At 38.8% G+C, this 18,461-nt stretch overlaps 1 protein-coding gene across 1 annotated transcript in view; it reads right to left on the reverse strand.

The window, feature by feature from the left end:
• Positions 1-3,537: 3,537 nt before the first annotated feature.
• Positions 3,538-18,461, reverse strand: part of LOC126198979 (uncharacterized) — a 201,036-nt gene continuing 186,112 nt past the window's right edge. Inside the window, exons 14-17 of the mRNA XM_049935649.1 lie at positions 12,143-12,262; positions 8,568-8,639; positions 4,773-4,915; positions 3,538-4,014 (exon numbers count right to left, since the gene is read on the reverse strand). Coding sequence (XP_049791606.1) covers positions 4,823-4,915; positions 8,568-8,639; positions 12,143-12,262 — 285 coding nt within the window. The 3' untranslated portion in view covers positions 3,538-4,014; positions 4,773-4,822. The remainder of the gene's footprint in view (positions 4,015-4,772; positions 4,916-8,567; positions 8,640-12,142; positions 12,263-18,461) is intronic.

Genomic DNA, 18,461 nt, shown 5'->3' on the forward strand with positions numbered 1-18,461 from the left:
AGTGACTAGTTTCAAAAGCTTGCATGTTTCCTCAACATTTATATGTTTTCTCGTGCTATGGCTTCATGAGTAGTTTTTTTATCCATACAATTACTCAAGCCAAGCCAATGTGATGCACAAGTGGAACAACATCCCACAGAAGGACTTTCTTGACAGTTTTACATGATTGTATGAATGTTGGGGAGGGGGAGGGTGGGGGGACTATGCAGAACATCTGAATCATTACAACCAACATCTTAACTTTTCTCTAGTTTTTATTAGTCTAGCCTGAAAACATTTTGGACGGACAGGATATGTTGGTAACCTTCAGAATATGGATTCTGAAGACGGCCAATGTATGGATGAAACTGGTCAAGATTGTAACCACATTTCATGAATGCGTTTAAAATTAAATGAGTTGTATATTACCAACGGTTCATATAAATTCAGAATTTCCAAAAGAATAGTACTACTTACCTAATTATTGATGTTCAGTGAAATCAATGTAATCATTCAGGTTTTTGTAAGATATTAAACACCAGTAAATCAAAATAATAGCTCATTTCTCTGAGCAGGATAAGCAACCCATGACTTTTCTGTTATGAAAATAAAAATCATTCATGCAGAAAGGTCAACTCAAAGGCATAATTCAAATATATATATATATATATATATATATATATATATATATATATATATATATATATATATATATATATATATATATATATATATATATATATAAAAAGAAAGATGATGAGACTTACCAAACAAAAGCGCTGGCAGGTCGATAGACACACAAACAAACACAAATATACACACAAAATTCAAGCTTTCGCAACAAACTGTTGCCTCATCAGGAAAGAGGGAAGGAGAGGGAAAGACGAAAGGATGTGGGTTTTAAGGGAGAGGGTAAGGAGTCATTCCAATCCCGGGAGCGGAAAGACTTACCTTAGGGGGAAAAAAGGACAGGTATACACTCGCACACACACACATATCCATCCACACATACAGACACAAGCAGACATATTTAAAGACAAAGAGTTTGGGCAGAGATGTCAGTCGAGGTGGAAGAGTAGAGGCAAAGAAGTTGTTGAGAGACAGGTGAGGTATGAGTGGCGGCAACTTGAAATTAGCGGAGATTGAGGCCTGGCGGATAACGAGAAGAGAGGATATACTGAAGGGCAAGTTCCCATCTCCGGAGTTCGGATAGGTTGGTGTTGGTGGGAAGTATCCAGATAACCCGGACGGTGTAACACTGTGCCAAGATGTGCTGGCTGTGCACCAAGGCATGTTTAGCCACAGGGTGATCCTCATTACCAACAAACACTGTCTGCCTGTGTCCATTCATGCGAATGGACAGTTTGTTGCTGGTCATTCCCACATAGAATGCATCACAGTGTAGGCAGGTCAGTTGGTAAATCACGTGGGTGCTTTCACACGTGGCTCTGCCTTTGATCGTGTACACCTTCCGGGTTACAGGACTGGAGTAGGTGGTGGTGGGAGGGTGCATGGGACAGGTTTTGCACCGGGGGCGGTTACAAGGATAGGAGCCAGAGGGTAGGGAAGGTGGTTTGGGGATTTCATAGGGATGAACTAACAGGTTACGAAGGTTAGGTGGACGGCGGAAAGACACTCTTGGCGGAGTGGGGAGGATTTCATGAAGGATGGATCTCATTTCAGGGCAGGATTTGAGGAAGTCGTATCCCTGCTGGAGAGCCACATTCAGAGTCTGGTCCAGTCCCGGAAAGTATCCTGTCACAAGTGGGGCACTTTTGTGGTTCTTCTGTGGGGGATTCTGGGTTTGAGGGGATGAGGAAGTGGCTCTGGTTATTTGCTTCTGTACCAGGCCGGGAGGGTAGTTGCGGGATGAGAAAGCTGTTGTCAGGTTGTTGGTGTAATGTTTCAGGGATTCCGGACTGGAGCAGATTCGTTTGCCACGAAGACCTAGGCTGTAGGGAAGGGACATCTGCTCCAGTCCGGAATCCCTGAAACATTACACCAACAACCTGACAACAGCTTTCTCATCCCGCAACTACCCTCCCGGCCTGGTACAGAAGCAAATAACCAGAGCCACTTCCTCATCCCCTCAAACCCAGAATCCCCCACAGAAGAACCACAAAAGTGCCCCACTTGTGACAGGATACTTTCCGGGACTGGACCAGACTCTGAATGTGGCTCTCCAGCAGGGATACGACTTCCTCAAATCCTGCCCTGAAATGAGATCCATCCTTCATGAAAATCCTCCCCACTCCGCCAAGAGTGTCTTTCCGCCGTCCACCTAACCTTCGTAACCTGTTAGTTCATCCCTATGAAATCCCCAAACCACCTTCCCTACCCTCTGGCTCCTATCCTTGTAACCGCCCCCGGTGCAAAACCTGTCCCATGCACCCTCCCACCACCACCTACTCCAGTCCTGTAACCCGGAAGGTGTACACGATCAAAGGCAGAGCCACGTGTGAAAGCACCCACGTGATTTACCAACTGACCTGCCTACACTGTGATGCATTCTATGTGGGAATGACCAGCAACAAACTGTCCATTCGCATGAATGGACACAGGCAGACAGTGTTTGTTGGTAATGAGGATCACCCTGTGGCTAAACATGCCTTGGTGCACAGCCAGCACATCTTGGCACAGTGTTACACCGTCCGGGTTATCTGGATACTTCCCACCAACACCAACCTATCCGAACTCCGGAGATGGGAACTTGCCCTTCAGTATATCCTCTCTTCTCGTTATCCGCCAGGCCTCAATCTCCGCTAATTTCAAGTTGCCGCCACTCATACCTCACCTGTCTCTCAACAACTTCTTTGCCTCTACTCTTCCACCTCGACTGACATCTCTGCCCAAACTCTTTGTCTTTAAATATGTCTGCTTGTGTCTGTATGTGTGGATGGATATGTGTGTGTGTGCGAGTGTATACCTGTCCTTTTTTCCCCCTAAGGTAAGTCTTTCCGCTCCCGGGATTGGAATGACTCCTTACCCTCTCCCTTAAAACCCACATCCTTTCGTCTTTCCCTCTCCTTCCCTCTTTCCTGATGAGGCAACAGTTTGTTGCGAAAGCTTGAATTTTGTGTGTATATTTGTGTTTGTTTGTGTGTCTATCGACCTGCCAGCGCTTTTGTTTGGTAAGTCTCATCATCTTTCTTTTTAGATATATTTTTTCCACGTGGAATGTTTCCCTCTGTTATATATATATATATATATATATGGTTTCAAAAACAAAATACATATCACAATGGTCATGGACAAAATGTCTTTAAAAGTATTTTAACCTGTCAAACATAAACAATTTTTTTGTTTGTTTGTTCCTAAGAAAGCTTGTGTGTTTCACTATAAAAAATCAAAATCCCTCCCACTGCAGAGTTAATATGTAACTGCCCAATATGCAGCATTTTTTGTGTGAAACATGGAATGAATGTAAATTCCACAATAGTTTTTTTAACATAAAAATGGTTTCTGAAACCAAGCATTCAAACTGAAAAGAAATGACAATGCTAAAATAACATGCAATCAAGAAATGAAAAACATTTAAAATGTCGATGAAGTAACAAAATTTTTGATGTACTGATTAAATCCCACATATCCACAAGCCTATCTTTTACATTTTGTTAAAGATGTATATTCACAAGTATCAGAAATATCTACACTTCATGAGAGAGAACCTACCCCATTTTATAAATTTAATCAAAACTATGCACACTTTGTACATTTGTATATCAGTATCAAACAATGTTAATGCTTAAAGATAGCACTTTTTCTTCATAACTGGTCTCACAATAGCAACAACTGCACATACACACAAATTTAGTACATTTACAGTCACTGAACTGAGATTCTTGACCACCTAGTTAAACAAAATAGCACTCAGGCGAGTCATTGGAAATAATGGCATTTCTTTAATGAAAATATTAGGTAGGAGTCATAAAATAAGTTAAAACCAGTCAAGAGACTTCTCTGAAATTCATATCCCTGGAGAACAGCTCGACTGACGATCAGCAATGGCCATCATCTTTACATGTTAGGTAACACCTGTAACAGAAATAGAAGTAAATTAGTGAAATAATATGTGAGTCAGCTTCACATTGTGTTTAATTTTCATTCACTGTTATCAGTTCCGGAAGCGTGTTGATGAACAAGTACACCGTACATCTAGATTCCTTCTTCCTGTGCATCCCCCACCCCCCCCCCCCCCCCCCACCTCCCTATATCCCTACTTTCAGGGACTGATGGACAGAAGTGAAATAACTGTTTAGATAGATTGGAATATTTCATTTGAGCAGTGTTTCCATAACTGATGCACTGTTGAGGATATGGTTTTGATACTCATACTCCCATTTCTTTGATGAACAGACAATTACTTTGCATAGTGTTTTATTTTGTTGGCTCTCCCTTTCAAGGCCTGTAGTCAGTTTGACAAAAAATGCTGATATGATGCAAGACACTTTCAATTCAGCTTTATAAGACACTTTGTTGTGGGGTAACAGATTAACGTTTTACCTTGGCTTAAAGTTACAGTACCAGTATGACAAATATGGCATTAAAAAAAAAACTCACACTGTGATAAATAAACAGGAAAAATAAATTTTAACTATGATCAAATAAAGATAAACAATATTATTACATAGCGGATGTACCTATTTTTGTCTACTGTTGCATGAAAGTAACAGCTTTATCGGTTTGATTTCAGTTTCATTTTGGAGATACTGTTCTTTAAAATAATGCATATAAACAACACATGTTTTTCTGAAATTAAAATATGATTTTCATTTTGAAATTGACATAAATACCTTTACAATGCTGAAGTGTAAAATCCTCAATACAGCAATGGAATGCACAATCAACGGTGCCTAATGTCTTTCATATATTTTCTGATTTCAGGTGGAAAGCTCCAAGCCTCTAGTCTGTTGTTTGCTTTACTTGATGCTATGACCTGAAATTATGTTTATAGCATTTTAGTTTCTCATAGTTAACTGTTAGGCAAATATTCACACATCAGATTTTCTTTCAAATTTTTCTTATGTGCATCTACCCAGATGCAAGAGGACTGGTCTAACATTATGATATAGTAGTTAAATGAACATTTTTTTACATTGTATAAATCTGTCCATATGGTTAACATGAGCACCTAATACATACTGCATGAGAGTGCAGGTAAAACAGTGAATTTATTTCACACACACACACACACACACACACACACACACACACGTCACCTGTAACACAACATTAATTATACCAACTAAACAATTTTACAGTAGTGCAACAGAGGATTATGAAATGTGCACAACGTAAATCTACATACTGCATGAGAGTGCAGGTAAAACAGTGAATTTATTTCACACACACACACATTCACACACACGTCACCTGTAACACAACATTAATTATACCAACTAAACAATTTTACAGTAGTGCAACAGAGGATTATGAAATTTGCACAATGTAAATCCTATGAGAGAGTGGACCAAAAGTTGTAAAACAATAATGAGACCTATGTGACCAGTTAAATCAGTGCTGCTGAGAGAGTTTAAATGCTAAGTATATAAAAAATATAAATACTATTTGAAATACTGTGTTGAGACAAAATTGGATTCTTCATTCTTACTAGTCTCACTTTGTATAGACATTTTGTCTGAGTACAAATATGAATACGTTAATATCTTCTTCTGTGAGTTTTTGTGAGGACTGTTGTTGACCACCACCATTCAGCTTTCTAAGTCACATAAGAACACAATTCTCTATCAGCTTCATTCACCATCATATATTTGAGGAATATCCGCACATATAGAATTATCTGTTCTTTGTACCCAGAGTTAATTGTGGCTGCTCATTTTCTATTACCTGTATGTAACTCAATCATCTTTACTCAGTGGCAGATAAAAAATACAGTTTAATAAAATTTTCTCGGGCTTCCAGCCGCGTCAGGTGGTTAAATCCCTCGAGCTTCGACCGAGCTCTCCTCAGACATTGTCAAGTGGTAAGAATGACTGCTGTGTTGCCGTCGCCGCATCTTTATATAGTCGCACTGCTGGCTGTGACATCACTGTGGTGTTCACAATGGGATGAAGAGGAAGAGGAGAATCCATTGGGCACCCACTTACAGATTGGCAAAACAACTGGCCAGCCTCCTTGCGCTGCATGTGTGTCGTCGTGTGCATCGCATCAAGAACACCGACGACTTTATCAACAGAATTAAACAACTGCATCTTAGTGAAGGAGATATAATGGTTAGTTTGGATGAGGTCTCCCTGTTTACACGTGTTCCAGTCAAAGACTGTATAGATCTTCTCTCCCAATTATTTGATGCACAATTGTGGGGCTGTTTAAGTGCACATTGACATTGTCGTATGTCCTACATAGTATTTCGACCAGTTGGACAGCATGGCTATGGGAAGCCCATTAGCTCCATCCATGGCCAACCTTTTTATGAAAAAATTTGAAGACATCGCCTCGGACACGGCTCCAGCTAAGCAAAGTTGCTTTTATCGTTACGTCGATCACACTTTTATCATCTGGCCCCATGGTCGTGAAAAACTGGGAGAATTCTTAGAACAATTGAACAGTATTCACTGCAACATCAAGTAAACGATAAAAGTCGAAACAGATGGTGCATTGCCCTTCCTTGACGTCCTTGTTCGATGGCAAACCAATCAATGGGCACCTCAGCCACAGTGTCTAAAGGAAACCGACACACACAGATTGCACGCTCCCATTCGGCACAAAAACTTGGCGTTCTGAATACCCTCGTCCATCGTGCTAAAGTCGTCTCAAACGCTGAAAGTCTGCCACTAGAACTGAGCCACCTCCGAAAAGTCTTCCGGGAAAATGGGTACAGCCACGGAGAGGTGTCACAGGCTATATCTGGTGTGACACGCAAGAAACACACCAACAGAGTAGAGAACACCACTGAAGAAGCAAGAAAGAAACTTGTGTTTTTGCCTTTCTGTGGTACAGTGTCGGATAAAGTTAGCCAGCTCCCGAAGAGATATAACATTTCATCCATGTTCAGGCCCCCAGCAAAAATTCGAGAGCTGATGAGGCTTCTGAAGGACGATCTAGGGCTTAGAACGCCTGGAGTGTACAAGATACCATGTCAGTGTGTCAGTGTGGCTGTTACTACGTCGACCAAACAGTACGCACTGTGGAGCAACGTGGGACAGAACACAAGAGGTGCTTACGCCTAAGCTATCCAGAAAAATCAGCCGTGGCAGAACACCCCTTAGAAAACGGACATCGAATTCTATTCGACGAAACATCTGTCGTTATGAGGACGAAGGGATTTTGGAATAGTGTCAAAAACGAAGCTATTGAAATAAAAAAAACTCTGAAAACACCATCAACAAGGACTGCGGTTTGCAGCTCAGCACAGCCTGGGACCTGGTCATCGCGAGGTTAAAAACAGGCGCGACGGACGCGGGACAAAAACATTACCATATACGGTGAGGAAGAGAGCACTAGTGAAGTCACAGCCAGCAGTGCGGCTATATAATGACGCGGCCATGACAACACAGCAGTCATTCTTACCACTTGACAATGAATGAGGAGAGCTTGATCGAAAGCTAGTGGGATTTTAACCACCTGATGCGGCTGGAAGCCTGAGAAAGAAAAAATTTTAATAATTCATATTGCCGCGAAACCATGCATACATACAAAAAATATGGTGTAAATTCCCTTATCATCCTTAAAATTTAATAGAGTATAATTTCCTGTGTGAAAATCAATTCCACGGATGTATATCCCACTGCATAACTTTACATGAACTATAAATACATGTCAAAGTATTAGAAGTCTGTATGAGGCACTTGGGGCTATCACCAGTTGATGGCAGTATTATTCTTGTGATAATTAATGACATTCAAGAACAGACAACCAATATTTACATAAGCGAAACAGCAGCTGCAATATAACTGCCTCTCCACGTAGATTTACAGCCCTGGAGTATGGCACTGTTGCACAATTTTTGTTTGCTAATGGGTTTGGAATCTAATGAATTTTTATGAAGAAATACTCCTCATCTATAGCGAAACGGGTCACTCACATTTACATGCTTACAATAATTGTTAATTCTTCAGTGAACTTGTGTGCTTGATTACTGGACACAAACTCGCTGAAGGCTGGATGTTTGTGATTGATGTACTTGGGATTAAGCACAGAAACGACTTTAATATGTAATGACTGAAGACTACAGATATTAACCGTCTACTAATTGGCCGTTCATGAAGCATAACACAAAGCACCACTAATTATGTTATTCCAAAATCTACACGTAGTGGATGCAATGAACACAGATTCCATAACACAAAAAGCAAAATATGCTAACATAACAGCACATCTATAGCAAAACTGACCATGTCCTTTCTGTTTGTCTTAAATGATTTAGTGGGGGGGGAAAAAAAAAGAGGATGGGCAGATGGGAATTTGAAATTACATCGTCCTGAATGCAAGTGCAATGTGATACTCACTGCACCACCTTTGCAGCTCACATTAAACTAATTAAAAAAATTTTAAACGCAGGGGATTAACTGAAATCTTACTAACAAAAAGTATTTAGAGAAATATATACACGTCACATTAAAATTTACCCTGTTCTTCACAACTTCCATGCAGAAGATCATCCTCCCTGGTCCAGGAATTCTTGACAGAAGTGCCTTGTCCTGGAAAACCAAGGGGAAGCATTATGATCAAGAATTTTTGTTACAAGCATTCAGCTGAAAAATTGAATTATCGTAATTTACAACAAAACAAATGGATGAATCAATTTTTCTATGCAAATACCATATGCAGCACCAAGATAAATTAATTGTGTTTAATACATACAGGAAGGACATAAACAGAGATTAGGAATAAAGCCATTTTCACACTGTGTTCCAAATATGTTTCTAACTGTGTTTCATATCATGATTTCAGCTACTACTTTGCGGCTGATGTTTGCAACAAATTTTGAAACACGGAAACAGCTAACAATAGCAGCGTCAGTGCACATAAAAGGAAAAAATGTTACTAGCCACCTACCGAACACCACCGCTGCATGGCACAAGCATATATTTATATTTTGTGGTGTGTTTTCATGTGCAACTATTAAGTTTGTTTTGCAAATAATGGAGTGGACAAGACAACAGACACTGGAGTTGGTATTGCTGTACCACGCACAAGAGTGCCTGTGGAATGTTCAATATAAGAGGTATAAGAACAGTAATAAAAAATATCTCTCTGCAGAAAACTGCTACTGTTCTTGACAACAGCTTCAAGAAGAAAATCCAATCACTTTTCATGCAATACTGATGGGAGGGCATAAAAGTAGAAAATACTGTAGCAAAAAAATTGGCCAATGGCACAGACACTGTATACAAATCTAAATGATTCAGTTATCTCCTGCTGCAGTTTCTCAATTATGTTCAAAGGGTAAAAATACAGACACCATCGACAAAGAGATATAAAAAATTATGATTGCTTATCTTCAATTTGTATTACAGTATCATCCTTCCACAGTTATTTTGCCATGGTGCACTTCCTTATAGACTTAAAAAATAATCTGTAAACTAGTCACAGATTTTTTTATATGAGTTAAAAGTTTTGAGTATTATGTTTTGGAGTGTAGGAAAAACCAATACAGTACCATCTCATCTCTATGCGCCTGGGATCACTCATCTTTCCTTAAATCGCATGAATCATAGCTTTCTTGTTAAGTATATTGGTTCCTCACTGCAGCATTTTCCCTTAAGAAATTATACACACACACATAACTGTAAGGGTGAAAATTTGTGCCTTCTCAGCTTGCAACAACATAGGTTTTTGGAAGATGCAGAAACTGAAACCATAATACCAAATGTGTTCTCTCCAACTATTCTAGCCCTAGACAATCAGAAATTAACAGTTCTTTCTTTTGAACCTTGAACATGCCTCCCAGGATAAGGTTTCATAATGTTTTCCTGTAATGGAAAATGTTGTCACAGCTGTCAATGACAGCAAGTAGCACAATGATAAATGACCCCTTGTAACTGTAGAACTCATTCTCATAAGGCAACAGGACACTGTGACAATATGTGTTTTCCATCAATTGCTCTCACACAACGGGAAAGTGAAGTACCTATGAGAATACACACACTTTTTCATGCCAGTTGTTTTCTGTCACCGGCATCTGAAAGAAATTAATTTTATTACAAGTTTTGGAAGACTTGATATTGAGAGTAGACGCTGGCTCTTCTGTAACATCATTATCTCCACAGAAAAAAATAAAATGAATGGTTAGAAAGCAAGGCAGCTGCAATGCCCCTTCTCAATCGCTTACCAAATTATTCAAATGCAGGACAATAAAGATAATGATGAAGCCTATGCCAATGATCAGCATGTGACTTGCATGCTGAAGAAACTGCCATAAATACAGGAGGCACTGATGAAACAATATGTGAATGTGCTCTTGCTTCAAAACCTTGTGTCGATTTCCCTGTCACATTCATAAGCAAAATAGATACCAAGGAACACAGTCATGTATTTTGGCAATATAAATTCAGTTTTTCAAAGAAAATTTGATAAAATACGTATTTAACAGTGTAAGGAAAGACAGATAGTTATTTACCATAAAGGTGACATGTTAAGTTGCAGACAGACACAATTAAAAGATATTTATAGATTAGGTTTCACTCGCTCTCTTCTTCATAAAAAGAAACACATACATGTTCATTCACACAAGCAAGCACAACTTACACACATGAATGTCATCTCTGGCAGTTCAGACCAGAGTTTCCATTGCTTGATATTTAACTGTTTTTCATTTAACTGTCATTACATAATGCTTCAGAACTTCCATCAGGTATCCACAAGCTATTTCAGATACAACTGGCTTTGAAATAAGAAACAAATAAACAAGACTCTGAAATGAATCTCTCATTGTCAAAAAAAAAAGTGGAAAACAAGTTCTCTGGCTGACTGGAATAGATGTTTTCAAATCTTGTGTGTGTGTGTGTGTGTGTGTGTGTGTGTGTGTGTGTGTGTGTCGGCACGCATGCGAGAGAGAGAGAGAGAGAGAGAGAGAGAGAGAGAGAGAGAGATTATTTATTTATTACAAATGATGTTACCTTATTTGCCACAATTTCAGAATCAGTGGACAACACTGAAGTTAAGTTACAGAACACAGAGCCATCTCCATGTTCAGCTCCAGTACCAAGTCATTCTGCCAGCTGTTCTATAGATTGTTTTTGTCCACCATTGACAACATCACCTTTCTTTTCGTTTGTTTGAATATTTGAGTGTTAATAGTGCGCCGCGCCACTACATACCAAATCAGTTTCCTCATCACTAGACATAATGTAGCACACAATACAAATAACAATGGAAAATGCCATTGCAGATTATGTGAATGCACTATGAGAAATGTTTGCTACCAATGTGAAAAGTGACCTTAACAAGAAACAAAGTTGCGAATATGTTGCAAATCGGTGTAGGAAACATGTCTGCAACAGAAAATTGTTTCCTGTGACAGTATGTATGCAGCTTAATATGCCTACAGAACAACTCTTCTTCCTTGACTGTTGCTGCAATTCTTTGCAAGTTTGTGGGCCATATAAAACAATGGATTATATACTACACATTAAAAGACACCTATATTAAGAATCTCAATGAAAAGTATTATTGTTGTTGTTGTTGTTTTTATAATTATTATTAAAGAAGAAATTTTTTTAATACATTATGGGAGTGACAGTGATCAATATGTTACAAATATTTACCATTAAAAACAGTCTTGATCACAATTTATTTAGTACGGTGACCGGTTTCGACAACTACTGTGGTCATCTTCAGAGTGATTCTCTAGCAGAAGGAGGTTCTTACTCATTGGTCTGAAGATGACCACAGTAGTGGTCGAAACCAGTCACCGTACTAAATAAATTGTGATCAAGACTGTTTTTAATAGTAAAGAAGAAATTGCCTTTTTTATATGTATACATGAATGGAAAACTTGGTGTGTGTATTCTCTCTTTCCCCAACTCAGTGCCTCTTCTAAATGGTGAATGGTGATTTATAATCATATATGTTTATACGCAAATGTTTTAAAAATTCAGATCATATAAAAAGTCAAATTTTAACAAGCTATTTTTACACAAAATTTAAAAAAAAACTACAGATTCTGATTATACACTCCACAGTAAAATATATCACAAACCTGTAAATTGTATATATAGATGAAACCATCATAACAGCCAGCAAAGAGGAGGTTCCTAAAGAGTCGTAAACAGACTACTACGCCAACACCTGCAGTCAATCGATAAACTTCTGCGCCACTCTGCAAACACAGAAACATTAAACATTCATAGTCCGAATGTGTGTGCGTGTGATAACAACAAGTAGAACTATAAAATGCAAAAATGAAAATAACAGTAACAATTAATCAGTACATGTTATGTGATTACCAGTCTAGTGTATGCCTTTCAATGTGACATCACTTTGGCAGCTTGCTTATTTATTGAAGCAGATTTTTTTTACTTGGTAATGGGGAGCTATTAGACCATTGCCCACAAAAGTAAAGATTCTGGGTTCGAGTCCCAATGTATAACATAATTTTAATCTACCATTAAGTTTGAAAAACAGTACACATTCCATAGCAGAATGAAAGGTTCATTCTGGAAACAATCCCCCACACCATTTGTTCCCAGTACCTTTTCTTCCGGGAGCACTAATCCAACAAGATATGAATGAGATCTTCTTCAAATTCTGAAAAGTAATGGAGAAGTTGTGGCAGAAATAAAGCTGCGATGCCAGGTCATGAGTTATGCTGGGTATCCCAGTCAGTAAGAGTACTGCCTGGGCAATGCCAGATTTGCGGTTTGAGTTTTAACCTGCTACGAGGTTTCAAAACAATGTTAACTCCATTGCGGGGTGGGAAAGATTCATTCTGGAAGTAGTTTATGGTGGTGTCTTAACATGAATACTGCTACTATGTTGTCAATGTGCACTGCAATGCTAGTGAAATTAATGTCACGTATGCTTCTGATGATTTGATTTTGCATTAAAATATTTTTTATGCCTGAACTAAATATTAACACATATGGGCTTGAGGATAATAATTACACAAAATAAAAGTTCAGTGTACAGTCAGTCCTGGTTATGGAGAATTTTCCAAACAAAAGTAGTAGCCTTCAATTTCTGCAAGACGGTGTGAATATGCATCTTTTGTGACAGCTTACCCCCTGTCCTTAATATCATATGTATAGTGTTCTCTGCTATACTCACAGTGTTACCACTCCAGAAAAACAGTGCAAACAGAACTGTGATACGGGCACTTTACGAGAATGAATTTTCTGATGATGTTACTTAATGTTCAGAATGTGGGAAACTTCTTTGTTATTAAAGTTACACTAACGCAATATGTGAATGAAATCTTAAGAATACATCAAGTTTTCATCTACTTCAAACCAGAAGTCTGTCACAGTTTTGCTAACACGAGATATTTCCGTTAAAATATGACACACTATGGTCTGCTTGCGCATCAAGTACTAAGCAGTCACTTGTATGGTTTTGTTATGGGAACTGGGTTGCTAGGTTTATCATTAACCCGTTATGAATTTTTCTTATCTGCCTATTTATTTCTAACATGACAAAATATAAGATTTGTGTGTGTTCATTGCAGTGAGAAAACGTATATTATATACGCGAGGTAGCATTAAGAAATAGAGAAAAGGCAATACAAACAATATTATTTCAGTATTATACTAATTATACTGTAAATACACTTAGTAATTATTTTGTGTGATACAGACTACATTCCTGCAGTGAAATTCATTTGAAGTGTGTTGCTGATAAGGTATCCTGCTGCAGTAAAAAAAAAAAAAAAAAAAAAGGGGGACATCAAACAAAACCACACAGTGCAAGCACGAAGTGTTGTGGCGGTGGCACCAAGGTTTGCAAACTTTGGGTGTCTGCTGCACTTACAGGTATTGTGGAATTGGAGGAATGCAGTCCGTACCTCCTACATGGGCTGCAACTGCCCACTCCCCCTGCCCCCCCCCCCCAATACTTCCTACCGTATCTGTCAAACCAAAAGTAATTTTGAACAGACTATAGTATGAGACCTAGGAGGAGTGTAAGTTCAGTTCTTGTTCGACTATTGTGTGACATTATTTTATATTTAAATATCAATTAACATGACAATGCTTTACAATTAATTCCAAATGTTGTTTTATTTATTTGTTTGAGTAGCCCTTTTGGAGGGTGTGATAAATCAACTTTGGTTTTGCATCTTTGTATTTAATTTTTGTTGCTCCCGGGCTTATTTCATTCTTTGAGAGTGTCATTCATTTTCTTGCTGGGTCCACTTTCTTCCTTTTGCAGGCATCCTTCTTTCCTGAAATCCTGCCTTTTGTGTTGTTTCTCTGAAAAGTATTCTGTTATCAATTATGCCCATTCTAATTCCTGTGTTTTTCATATCTTTTTAAATTTCAATTAACCATGTGGGTTTGGATTTGTAGCTCTTTAGTATATAGAAGATCTGCTTGGTTGGTCTGTTGTTATCCATTCTGTATATGTGGCCACAAAACTGTAGTCTTCTTTCCCTCAGTACATCGGTTAGCTTTCTTACAGAACTCTCTGTTTGAGCTTAACTTGTATTTCACTTTAGTATTACTTTTAATTCCATTTGCTTTAATTTATATGTAGGTCTACACAATCAAATGCCTGTGTTAACTGACACACAAGACACATCTAATGGCCTCATTTTTATAATTGCAATTCTGCCATTTAAACAGTCAATACTCTACCGGTCATAAACAGCATATTCAGCGGAGAAGTTGTCTCAAAATTTCAAGCTATGAATGACTCAGAACATTGTATTTTCGAAAGTGTGTCCTCCATACAAAGGCCATACTCTTACGCTCCTTAATGTACTTCTTAAGATCCTATATCATTTTTTGTAATGAGCCACTGGAGATGGATTTTGATTATGCTGTAAGATCTGATGTCTGCCGCCATAGTTGAGTGATCAGTGTAGACGGCTGCCATGCGGCGTGCCCACGCTCAATTCCTAATACTGGGAGGACTGGTGCTGGCTGCATTTAGCCTCACAATGCTAACTGGGGAGCTACTTGGCTGAGTAGTAGCACCTCCAAGGTCTGGAAAGTCTGTAAAATGGCCAGGAGAGCAGTGTGCTGACCACAGACACCTTCATAGAGCCTCTGTATGACGCCTCAAGGCAGAGGATGATATGGTGGCTGGTAAACATCCCTTGGGCCTTTACGGCCTGGATGGGGAGCTCATTTTCGTAAGATCTGAAGTAATTTCCACATCCAATTACTTGAGATTCTTTCGTTATCTATACTGACAAAACTGTTACTACTGTGTTTACATTATATTTATCAACCTTACCATGTATACACCTTCTTTCATTGATAGTCCTCTAAGAAATAACTAAATGATTCTGCAATGTGTGATTAATGGTTTTATATTTCATGCATACCTATCTACTATGTTATCTCTTTCTTAAAACCTACAAAAATTAAGATCAGTAATGCGTTTTCCAATAACCTATTACTAAACACTTAAAGGGTTATAAATACAAAGTCAGCAGGAGTAGGTTTAATCATGAATAAAAAAAAAATTGGACTGCAGATAAGCTATAGGATCACGGATAAGCTACTATGAACAGCATAGCGAATGCATTACTGTAGCCAATATAGACACAAAGCCCACACTTACCACAGTATTACAAGTTTATATGCCAAATAGCTTTGCAGATGATGAAGAGACTGAGGAAATATAACATAAGATAAAACAAATTATTCAGATAGTTAAGGGAGATGAAAATTTAATAGTCCTGCGGGACTGGAATTCGATAGCAGGACAAGGAAGAGAAGGAAAAGTAGTAGGTGAATATGGACTGGGAGTAAGGAATGAAAGAGAAAGCTGCCTGGTATAATTTTGCACACAGCATAACTTAATTACAGATAATTGGTTTAAGAATCATGAAAAGGGGTTGTATACATGGAAGAGACCTGGAGACACCAGAAGGTTCCAGTTTGATTATATAATGGTAAGGCAGAGATTTAGGAACCAGGTTTTAAATTGTCAGACATTTCCAGGGGCAGATGAGGACTCTGACCACAATTTACTGGTCATTAACTGTAGATAAAAACTGAAGAAACTGCAAAAAGGTAGGAATTTTAGGAGATGTGACCTTGATAAATTGAAAGAACCAGATGTTGTAGATAGTTTCAGAGGGAGCATTATGGAACGACTGACAATAACACATGAAAGAAATAAAGTGGAAGAAGAATGGGTAGCATTAAGAGATGAGAGAGTGAAGGCAGCAGAGGATCAAGAAGGTAAAAAGACGAGAACTAGTAGACAAGAGGTATTTGATTTAACTGATGAAACGAGAATATATAAAAATGCAGTAAATGAAGCCAGGCAAAAAGGAATACAAATGTCTCAAAAATGAGATTGACAGGAAGTGGAAAATGGATATGAGGGTATGGCTAGGGCACAAATGTATGGATGTAGAGGACAAATGCATGGATGTAGAAGCATTTGTCATTAGGGATAAGACAGATGCCACATACAGGAAAATTAAAGAGACCTTTGGAGAAAAGAGAACCATGTGTATTAATATCAAGAGCTCACATGGAAAACCAGTCCCAAGCAAAGAAGGGAAAGCAGAAAGATGGAAGGATTATATAGAGGGTCTATATAAGGGTGATGTACTTGAGGGCAATACTATGGAAATTTAAGAGGACGCAGATGGTTCAAATGGCTCTGAGCACTATGGGACTCAACTGATGTGGTCATCAGTCCCCTAGAACTTCGAACTACTTAAACCTAACTAACCTAAGGACATCACACACATCCATGCCCGAGGCAGGATTCGAACCTGCGACCGTAGCATCCGCACGGTTCCGGACTGCGCGCCTAGAACCGCGAGACCACCGAGGCCGGCCGGACGTAGATGTAGATGATATGGGAGATATGACACTGTGCAAAGAATTTGACAGAGCACTGAAAGACTTAAGTCAAAACAAGGCCCCAGGAGTAGACAACATTCTGTTAGAACTACTGGTAGCCTTGGGAGAGGCAGCTGTGACAATTCTTCCATTTGGTGAGCAACATGTATGAGACAGGCGAAATACCCTCAGACTTCACGAAAAACATATACTAATTCCAATTCCAAAGAAAGCAGGTGCTGACAGGTGTGAAAATTACCAAACTATCAGTTTAATAAGTCACAGTTGCAAAATACTAACAAAAATTCTTTACAGGCGAATGGAAAAACTGGGAGAAGCTGACCTCGGGGAAGATCTGTTTGGATTCTGTAGAAATGTAGGAACATGTGAGGCAATACTGCTGTAGAACTTATCTTAGAAGATGGGTTAAGGAAAGGCAAACCTACATGTATAGCATTAGTAGACTTAGACAAAGATTTTGACAACGTTGACTGGAATACTCTCTTTCAGATTCTGAAGGTGGCAGGGGTCAAATATAGGGAGCAAAAGGGTATTTACAATTTGTACAGAAGCCAGATGGCAGCTATAAGAGTATGGACTTGAAAGGGAAGCAGTGGTTGGGAAGGGAATGAGATAGGGTTGTAGCCTGTCCCCGATGTTATTCAATCTGTATACTGAGCAAGGAGTAAAGGAAACAAAAGTAAAATCTGGAACAGGAATTAAAATCCAGGGAGAAAAAATAAAAACCTTGATGCTTTGTCAGAAACAGTGAAGGAATTGGAAGAACAGTTGAACGGAATGTACAGTGTCTAGAAAGGAGGTTATAAGATGAACATCAACAAAAGCAATACAAGGACAATGGAATGTAGTTGAATTAAATCTGCTGAGGGAATCAGGTGGGAAACTTAAAGTAGTAGATGAGTTTTGCTATTTGAGCAGCAAAATAACTGATGAGGGTCGAAATAGAGAGGATATTAAACATAGACTAGCGATGACAAGAAAAGTGTTTCCGAAGAATAGAAATTTATTAATATCAAGTATAGATCTAAGTGTCAGGAAGTCTTTTCTGAAAGTATTTGTATGGAGTGTAGCCATGTACATGTACATGGGGCGATAAATAGTTTAGACAAGAAGAGAATAGAAGCTTTTGTAATGTGGTGCTACAGAAGAATGCTGAAGATCAGATGGGTAGATCAAGTAACTAATGAAGAGGTACTGAACAGAATTGGGGAGAAAAGGAATGTGTGGCACATCTTGAATAGAAGAAGGAATCGGTTGGTAGGGCACATTCTGAGGCAACAAGAGATCACCAATTTAGTACTGGAGGGAAGCGTGGGGGGTAAAAATCGTAGATGGATACCAAGAGATGAATACACTAAGCAGACTCAGAAGGACGTAGGTTACACTAGTTACCCGGAGATGATGAGGCTTGCACAGGAGAGAGTAGCCTGGAAAGCTGCATCAAACCAGTCTTTGGACTAAAGACCACCACCACAACAACAAGCGCTTACCAATGAATACATTAAGCTGCAGTTTCTTGTATCCTTTCTGTGA

This window comes from Schistocerca nitens, chromosome 1 (assembly GCF_023898315.1).
Source record: "Schistocerca nitens isolate TAMUIC-IGC-003100 chromosome 1, iqSchNite1.1, whole genome shotgun sequence".
Classification (NCBI taxonomy): domain Eukaryota; kingdom Metazoa; phylum Arthropoda; class Insecta; order Orthoptera; family Acrididae; genus Schistocerca; species Schistocerca nitens.